This window comes from Cucurbita moschata, unplaced genomic scaffold (genome assembly GCF_002738365.1).
Source record: "Cucurbita moschata cultivar Rifu unplaced genomic scaffold, Cmos_1.0 Cmo_Scf00020, whole genome shotgun sequence".
In the NCBI taxonomy this organism is placed as follows: domain Eukaryota; kingdom Viridiplantae; phylum Streptophyta; class Magnoliopsida; order Cucurbitales; family Cucurbitaceae; genus Cucurbita; species Cucurbita moschata.
This window is the reverse complement of record NW_019268536.1, coordinates 1616338-1625820: the sequence shown is the minus strand read 5'-3', so window position 1 is coordinate 1625820 and position 9483 is coordinate 1616338. Positions and strand designations below refer to the sequence as shown.

Sequence of the window (9483 nt, the reverse complement as noted above, 5' to 3'; positions counted from 1 at the left end):
TTTTTTTTTTTTTTTTTTTTTTTTTTTTTTTTTTTTTTTTTTTTTTTTTTTTTTTTTTTTTACCTTGGCCTATATTTTTAATTCTTGATTTACATTTGTCATCTTATTAAAATATAAACTTGCAGGAAAATATTAGGCGATGTGTCTGTATAATTTATGACCCATCAAGGTCTAATCAAGGTGTCTTAGCTCTCAAAGCATTGAAGCTTTCAGATTCCTTTATGGAGCTTTACCGCAGTAACAACTTTACAGGAGAAAAGTATGTAATTTAATTTCTTTTATTCTTTTAAGTCAAGTTATTTATTGGAAATTTATCTGTCTTGGTGAAATAGGTTGAGAGAGAAGAACTTATCATGGGTGGATATTTTTGAGGAAATACCTGTATGTCACTTGAACCCTATTTCCTTGTCCGGATCTTACTCTGATAATTGGTCAAAAGTCATTTTGGGTCCACAAACATTTTATGTCGACAATATAACATAATCATTGTGATATTTCTTGTATCTTTCAGATCAAAGTTTCAAATTCAGCCCTCATTAGTGCTTTTATGACGGAGCTTGAAGCTGACTCGCCAGTCACCCAGGTAAAACATAACTTGTGGGTACTGCCCTCGTTGTTGGTGATCTAAATTTTATCATTGCTTTCTTTTTTTTATTGATTAGATTCATTGCTGTTTTAGTGTGATTATGACCGCCTGCAACTTCCAGCGAATCCATTTATGGAGAGGAATGTGGAATTTCTGATTGAATGTATGGATGATTTGTCGGTCGAGCAGCAGAAGGTTTGTGTCTCTAGTTTGCCATGGGCACAGTAAAGTTCAACGTTTCTCTAGTCTCTGTTTTATGATTGGTTGTAGCACAATATAAATCAATATTCTTGTTTCAGTTCCAATTCTATTATCGAAGCCTGACACGTCAGCAAGCTCAGCAGCAAGCATGGCTTCAGAAGAGGAGGTAATTCATGTGCATTTCTGTTACATCAATGAACCTGGTTAGGAAAGCTTTCTTGGGTTTTAACACAAACGTTTTCTTTACACTTCGCTGGCATTGTAATTCGTCACGATTGCAAGGATAAAACTGTTTGCAAGTAGAAACATTTGCATATGAATGTAAAATAGGCGTGTTCATACGTTTCTGGAATCTGTTTCGTAGGACGGAGAATGCGATGAGGAAAGCAGCAGGAGAAGAACCTCTCCCTGAGGAGGATCCTACAAACCCCATCTTTAAACCACTCCCTGAGCCATCACGTTTGGATAGCTATCTCATAACGAATCAAATAGCAAACTACTGCAATCAAATTAATGGGTATGATGCTGCCTGCCTACCTACCATACCAATCTTAGAGATGCTAACATTTTGTTCAATGTCTTGGAGAGTCTAATAAATAATTTTGTGTGATGAAATATTTCAGGGTTGCTGGACAGAGTTTCAACAAGCTTCATTTGATGAAGGCTTTGCACGACAGTTGATCTTGAGGATTTTGAAGGTCCATTCTCTTCTTTTTGTAATGCCATATGATTAAGCCTTGTGAAATTGGGTAGAAATAAACTAGAGATCTTATTTTATATGATGATTCACTCATTGCCTTGGCTGTAATCTATTCTCAATTTAATCAATATTATTGTTTCGAGTTTTCAAAAGTTTCATTAATACTGAAAAAAAACTTCATGAAAAAAAACTTCAAAAACACCTTTGAACTTTTTAAAAAAAGGAAATTAAAAAAATACCTTTATTCTACCATGTCTTGTTGCCTGTGACGTGAGTGATCATTGACCCTGCCCCTACTCGATTTTCTTATTTCTATTTGAATATTTATTGAGAGAGTTACTTTTTACTGTTGGAATATCACATGATATTTCACTTTATGCTTCAAGCTTTTCATCTCCAATAAGGCAAAATTACAAAATCACAAGGTTAATTCACATTATCCTCTAAATTGTGAAAACAAAGAATTAAAGGAAAAAAGTTCAAGCAATCCATTAAAAACATAGAACAGGTCCAACCAAAGGTAAACAATATCACATTTGAAATTGAGGTACTCAAAATCCTTGTGGTATTGTTTGTGGGATTGGAGTCTTGATGACTTGCAGAATCTGCACCACTTCAGCCATGGATGGCCTGCTTGAAGGAATTTGAGAAATGCAGACCAAAGCCAGCTTGAGTATGGGCACCACTTCATCTTCTGAATACTCACTCATGCTTGGATCAACACAATCCAACACATTCCCTCTCTCTAGCAAATACCTCACATGGTCTGTCAATATTACCACATTGTCTTCTCCGTACTCGACCGGCCTTCGTCCTGTTACGATCTCGAGTACCATCACCCCGAACCCGTGTACGTCACATTTCTCGTTCACCCTTATGCTCTGGCATGCTAGTTCTGGTGCGATGTACCCCAATGCACTTTGGAATCTGTTGTTTACAACGTGCTTGTCAAGCTTTGTTAGCAGTCTTGCAAGCCCGTAATCGGAGATCTTCGGGTTGAAGTTTCCGTCGAGAAGGATGTTGGTTGGCTTGAGGTCGTAGTGAACGATTGGCGGGCGGAATGAGTGGTGTAAATGTGCTAGTCCTTTGGCTGTCCCAAGCACAATCTTGAACCGGTTATCCCAAGTGAGAGGTGGAGATGAAGGAAGCCTTCCATGGAGTTGAGTTTGAAGACTTCCATTGGTAGCATACTCCATTACCAAGAGCTGAGTTTGTGCAGTCCAGTAGTAACCCTTTAAGCTGATCAAATTGGGGTGCTTGACCTTGCCCAAGATTTGGATTTCCCGGTCGAAATCTTCCACATTCTGAATCATGTTCGACTTCACAAGCTTCTTGATAGCTACGTCTCTTCCACCTTGATCTCCCAACGAAACCTTATAAACCGTTCCAAAAACTCCAGCACCAATCTCAGAGGCCTTGTTCAGCAAGGCTTCATGGTTAGTAACCCAGTTCGGTGAACCCCTTGAGTTCGAATCAAACAAAACAAGCTTACCAGCAGTCGCAGTCCCTGACTTCGAAGAGCTCGAGCACATGCTTTCCAATGCATTGTCGACAAACGCAAGCGATCTCCTCCGAGAAGAGACATTGAGCAAGGTAACCACAAGCACCCCAAGGGCAATGAAAGTGGCAGCAGAAATGGCAACAATGGCAGAGACACTGAAGAACACATGATGGGGAGAAGAATTAGAGTATTGTGAGGGCTTGTCCCTGCTGGTTTGGCCACCCATTTGGCTGGGATAGGCATTGGGGTCAAGAACAAGGGGCTTAGGGACATTCATTTTGCAAGGTCCTTTAAGCAAAGGGGAGCAAAGGCCCAAGTTCCCTTGCAGTGCACTTTGATCCAAGCTTGGAAAGATGCCACCAACAGGAAGCCTGCCTGTCAGCATATTGTATGAAATGTTAACGGCAAGCAGGTTTTGAAGAATTCCAAGCTCTTGGGGTATTTCTCCACTCAATTCATTTGATTCAAGCCTTAGAATCTCTAGCTTGCTTAGCTTCGAGATTGACTTCGGGATTTCTCCTCTCAGATTGTTGTGGGATAAACTCCTGCATATACCCAAACACAAATTTAAAAGTTTAGAGACTAAACTTATAATTTACCCAAAATAAATTATATAATTAACTCAATCTTAAGATTAACCTTTTAATAGGAAGAAGTGAAATTAATATTTAACTTTAAAATGAAATTAAAACAAATTTAGTCCTTGTGATTAGGAGAAAGTTAGTATTAAGTTCCTATGATTTAAAAGTTTGAACTCTCTCTATAGTTAGATAACACTCTGGTAAATAATTCCCGATCATAAGAACATCTTATAAAATTTTATCAAACTATAAGGATGAAATTGCAAATTTGAGTTAAAAAGCAAAAGTACATCTTGAAAAAGAAGGGACCGCAGTGGTAGAATACTTACAGCAAGTATAGTGAGACACAATTTCCAATCTCGTCGGGAATTGGACCAATCAAAGAGTTGCCATCGAGCTGAAGAATCCCCAAACTGCCAGAATCACACAGTTCTCCGGGGATTGAGCCATGCAGATCACTGCTTCTGAGGTCCAACACATTCAAGTTCTGAAACAAACCCATTTCCGGTGGAATCTTTGCTTTAAAGTTGTTCCACGAGAGATTCAAGTACTTCAAATTTTTGTACAATCCCATTTCTGCTGGGAAGTTGCCTTCTAATCTGTTCCTTGACAAGTCCATCCTGGTGAGCTTCTCATACAGCATGCTTGATCCTACTGGTACTGAACCAATCAGCTCGTTCTGAGACAAATCGATCTCCTCCAAACCCAGTTCAAACAGCCCCTCTGGCACCCTTCCATTCAAGCTGTTTCCTTCTAGCTTGATCACAGATAGCTCAGAACACTTCATTAAGGTCTCCGGGATGTTCCCAGATAGCTTGTTGTTCGAAAAACTCATGTATTTGACAGATCTCAATCCTCCCATTGCCAAGGGAAGGCTGCCAGTGAAGCCATTGCTTGAAAATTCCACGTAGTTCAAGCTTGTCATGTTCCCAATCCACTGCGGGAGCTCCCCTGAAAACGTGTTGAACCCGATGTTCAAGAAGGTCAAGGAGGTTAAGAGCCTCATCGACTCTGGTAACGGCCCGGTGAGGCGGTTCCTGCTGACATCCAATGTAGACAAGTGGAGACATAATCCCAAGTCTGCAGGCAATGGCCCTGAGAACTGATTGCTCTGTAACCTGAGCTCTTTCAAGTTATGGAGGGCTGAAATCCCTTGCGGTAAATACCCAGAGAAAGCATTTTTGGAAAGATCCAATGTCCTGAGCCTTGTCAAAGACCATAAATCCAAGCTACCAGAGAACTGATTGGCCGAAAGATTCAGAGTGTTTAAATACAAACACCTTGTGTGCAATGTGTTGGGGACAGGGCCTTGAAGCATATTAGACGCAAGAGAAAGATAATGAAGCGAAGAACAGTTAGCAAACATTTCATCAGGAATCGGCCCAGAGAACAGATTATCAGAAAAATCAAGAAATCTAATGGAGGACATAGCGATTAAAGAAGTAGGTATCCGTCCAGATAAACGATTACGACTGAAATTAACTCTCTGAAGACTGGGAGGAAGAACAAGCTCAGGACTAAGATTGCCAGTGAAATTATTGCCAGAAAGCGAGAGTACCTTGAGATACTGCAATTTCTCAAACCCTCGTCCAATTCTCCCTGATAGCCCGAATCCATCAATGGAAAGCTCGGAAACTCTGCCATTGATGGGGTTGCATTTAACGAACTCCCAAGAACAAGGAGAATCATCGTCTTCATTCCAGGAAGCGAGAAGGGAAGAGGGGTCGTGGAGGGCAGATTTGAAGACAATCAAGCCGAGAATATCGTCGTTGAGTTGAGGGGAAACGGCATCAAGAGCAATGCAGCTGTGAAGAAGAATGGCGATGGATCCCAACAGGGAAAGGGCCAAAAAACGGAGGAAATCCATGGAGAAATCAGTCAATCAACAGAGTGAAGAAGGGAAAGAAGCATAGAAAAAGAGAGAAAACAGAGAAGAAATGGAAACGGAAGTGAAGAACAGGAAGAAATGAAGAAGAAAGACATGGATTGATATGAAGGCCAAGACCATGTTGGCTCATTGTCGCGTACTTCATCCTCTCGTGTTGCTTCGCTTTCTGCGCCTTTCTATTTTTTGAGCTCACCTTCTTCTCTAAATTATCTCTTTTTTATTTATTTTTTTTTTTTGTTGAATTTAAAATTTATTCTTATTTTCATTTATGAAATTTGATAAAATAATAATAGTTTAAATCTAATTTTGATCCCAAATATTTCAACAATATTCTATTTTGGTCCTTAATCTTTTAAAATACTCATTTTTAGTCTCTCAACTTTCAAATATAACCTATTTTCTTTCAAAATATTTATTTTAATATGTAAATTTAATATATATATATATATATATTCTTACGGGTTACTTTTTAAATATAAAAGTAATCTATCGAAAAACTAAAATAAATATTATGAAAGTTGAGGGACTAAAATAGTTATTTTTTTAACAAAGTTTAGGGACTAAAATGAAACGAACATATCTAAAATAAGAAAGTGAACTTGTGGACTACTTTCCAGTCTCCTGTCACTTTTGTTTCCATACACTCTTTTTTTCTTTTTTTTTTTTGTCACTAAAATCCAAGTTATTTTACTTTATACATAAAAATAAAAATAAAAAAAAAATTATTTCTCACCACTACTTTTCTTTTTTATCTTACAAAATTCATCGAATTTATATATATATATATATATATATATATATATATATATATAGGTGTGTCGGGTCAATATTGGAAGGACGAGATTGATCATGACAAGTTGAATTATGATGGTTTTCGACGACCGTTATTTAATAGAGGAAGACACTACGAAATTATAAAACTAAGTGTATAGTGATGTGTGAATGAATCAAGGTCATAATGAGAGTAGTATTAAATATATGGAATTATGAAGAAAAAAAAACGACTTAAAATTGATAATTATATATATATAATTCAATCGTTGGTGTACCTGAGCAAGAAAAAAACATGCTAGAGTGAGAGTTGAGCTATACTCATATTGGTTTAAAATAAAATTTAAAAAAATAAAATTTTAAATTTAAAATATAGACATGTATAATATTTTTTAATTAATCAACTTCTGAAATTATTCGTACATTATATTATTTTAGTTATTCATATGATTATTAATGCATAAAAAAATTGTGTATCTGACTAAAACTCCCTATATTTAATTAAAAAATAAATATAGAAAAAAAGAAAGGGACAAGATTATATTTTATTACCCATAATTAAATACCATTTTATTTATTTTAAATTCATTAATTATTATTCTTAGGATTCCATACTTATAAACAAAAATTAAAAAAAGACAGACTACACTTTTTTTATTAATTTTTTTTTTATTTCAATTTTTAATTATAGCATTAAATTCTGCTGTTTTTTTTTTTCATAATTTCAATAAAAAAAATAATAATAAATGCGAATTTACCAATTTATCAAAATTTTGTGATAAATTACATTTCATGCTTTATTAATTACCTTAATTACCCTTATGTTATCAAAACTTCTTATTGACATTTTTGTCCATTTGATTCCGGTCGCTATGTAACAACAAATTCATGTGACATATAAACAGTAAATTTGTATACGAAATTTATGATGTGACATTTTGTTTTAATAATGTCAGACGGAAAGAATACGAATATAGATTGAGTTTTAAGACATTTATTATAATTAAAAAATGAATATTAATTGAATCTCCAAAGACAATAACATTACTAAAAAAACCGTTTTAAAAAAATTCTGAAACATGTTCGAGATGCCCATAAAGACATTGCAAGGGCATGTTTATCAACACAAACCCATTTAAACGGAAGCATTGAAAGTAAGTAAGAAGATACGCTAAACCGTCATCTTATGACTGACTCTCTCAACTCTACTGATTATTCCTGATTCACAACCTTATCTTCACTTGAAAAGAGCGAATATTAAAAATATTTAGTAGTGTGCTCGTCGTTAATTTTTTTTTACTTGCTCGTGACCTGTCTTGAATCGTTTTGGTCTAGCTCGACCCTAAGATTGCCATGATTTTTGGAATGTTCGTGTTTTGAATTCAATTTTTTTTTTTAATATAATTTAAAAAGTTATTAAAAATGATGTAATTTAAAGAAAAATAAAAAAAAAAGAAAAAAAAGTAGAGGGGAAAATAAGAAGAAGAACGTGGGAGGGACACGGGGGCAGGTTGGGAAAAAATCCAAACAAAGTTCACGGGAATGAGTAAATGACGATTTTGTCCTTTTCTTTATGTCCTTTTTTTCTTCTTCTTCTTCTTCTAGAGTGGTAGTTATTGTGTGTGGTGAGGGACCACCTTATTTCCCATACACCGCTGTCTTTGTCTTTGCTTTCCATTTCCAATTACAAACACACTCTTTCTTCTTCTCTCTTTTTCTTTTTATTCTTCAATAATTTTAAATTCTATTTTTGTACCGGAATTTCCCTACTTACTATGCTCGGGTTACGACCCGATAAGGTTAGAGATATCTACCGAGTGAGGATACGAAACTCTTCCCGTCTTCATCTCTGCTTCCCATTTCTATCTTTTATCATTGCAATATTCTTCATTTATTTTCGTAGGGATGGAGTTCTATGTAAATTAAAGTTTATTCTTTTTAATATAATTTATATTAAAAATATAAATTTTTTAAAATTAAAAATTTAATTTTATATTAGTTTTGTTAGATGAATGTTTCTCAACCGGAATTTTTTGTGATTTGATACCGAATATCCGAGCAATTAAAACAAAATAGGTCCAGATATTTAGAGACTAAAGAAAACGTTTGAAAATATATTAACACGAACATAATTAAACCGCTCTGAAAAATATTCTAATTTGTGGAAATATTTAAAGATAAAAGAAAAAGGGCATTTTTTAAAAGACAAAAGAAATAATTGAACGTGTTCAATAATTTTAGCAAATGGGTTATTTTTTGGAATCATTTGAAATGTGTATGTACGAATTATTTACAAATAAATAATAGAGATTGTTTTTTTTTTAAATAATATTTAAATAAATTTTGAGAATCTTTTTGAATTATTTATTTTTTATTTTATGTAGAGTACAATGTGTTATATAATATAATTATGGACATGGAGACACTAAAAGACTACCTTATTATTTATTATTATTAATTATATTCCTTGAAAAATAATAATAGTCATTAAACTAATTTTTTATATTATAAGTTCGGGTGTATATAGTCTTATGAAAATATATTAATATTTAATAAGATTTAAAAAAAATTAATAAATTATATGTCTTTTTTTAAATGAAAAAGTATTTTCTTAAAATAAGAAAGTGATTTTTTTTTTTTTTTAAATTTAAAAAATAAGTATTTTTCAACCGCATCGAGAGCTCGATACCCAGAAACCTACCTAGGTCCGATCGAGTTTTAGCTTAAAGTCAAAGTTTGACTAGCTAAACGTGTTTATTGACCCATTAGCCTGGTCCAATGGGCTTAAACCAACCTAGGTTCGATCCAATTTCAGCTCATCAAAGTCAAAGTTTGACCAGCTAAACATATTTATTCAAATCATACCTATATAACTAATTTTAAAGATCAAATTGATTCATTTAGGCCATATTCTTGAACTTAGAACAACAATCAGCTCGGCTCAAAGTCAAACCTATTTTAACGAGCTGACCTAGACTCAAACCTATTTGAACAAGCTAACTAAAACTCAGCTTAGGCTCAATCCAATCAACTCGACGAAAATCCGATAGTTGAGAACCTATCCTATCCCATTTGTACTATATTCAGATCGACCCACTAGTTTTGGTCCATTTGGAAGGTTACCCTCCTAAGCTATTTGATAAGACAGAGAGAGTCCCCATTGAGGGCTAAGGAGAGAGAAAGTGATTGGATAATAATTTAAGAGAGAGAGAGAGAGAGAGACATTGTGTTTGAAGGGGTTGAAGAACAACACAG

The 9483-nt window shown here is 34.6% G+C and overlaps 2 protein-coding genes across 2 annotated transcripts in view; one reads left to right on the top strand and one right to left on the bottom strand.

Annotated features, from left to right (window-relative positions):
- Positions 1-1612, top strand: part of LOC111457591 (eukaryotic translation initiation factor 3 subunit H-like) — a 4920-nt gene extending 3308 nt beyond the window's left edge. Inside the window, exons 6-12 of the mRNA XM_023099885.1 lie at positions 126-259; positions 333-381; positions 512-583; positions 680-781; positions 886-953; positions 1152-1304; positions 1411-1612. Of these exons, the coding sequence (XP_022955653.1) occupies positions 126-259; positions 333-381; positions 512-583; positions 680-781; positions 886-953; positions 1152-1304; positions 1411-1468 (636 nt within the window). The 3' untranslated portion in view covers positions 1469-1612. The remainder of the gene's footprint in view (positions 1-125; positions 260-332; positions 382-511; positions 584-679; positions 782-885; positions 954-1151; positions 1305-1410) is intronic.
- A 232-nt stretch (positions 1613-1844) lies between these two features.
- Positions 1845-5647, bottom strand: LOC111457583 (probably inactive leucine-rich repeat receptor-like protein kinase At3g28040). The gene is made up of 2 exons (XM_023099872.1): positions 3899-5647; positions 1845-3533 (listed from the first exon to the last, which is right to left on the bottom strand). Exons 1-2 carry the CDS (start codon positions 5434-5436, stop codon positions 2039-2041), a joined length of 3033 nt encoding a protein of 1010 aa, XP_022955640.1. The 5' UTR covers positions 5437-5647; the 3' UTR covers positions 1845-2038.
- Positions 5648-9483: the final 3836 nt, after the last annotated feature.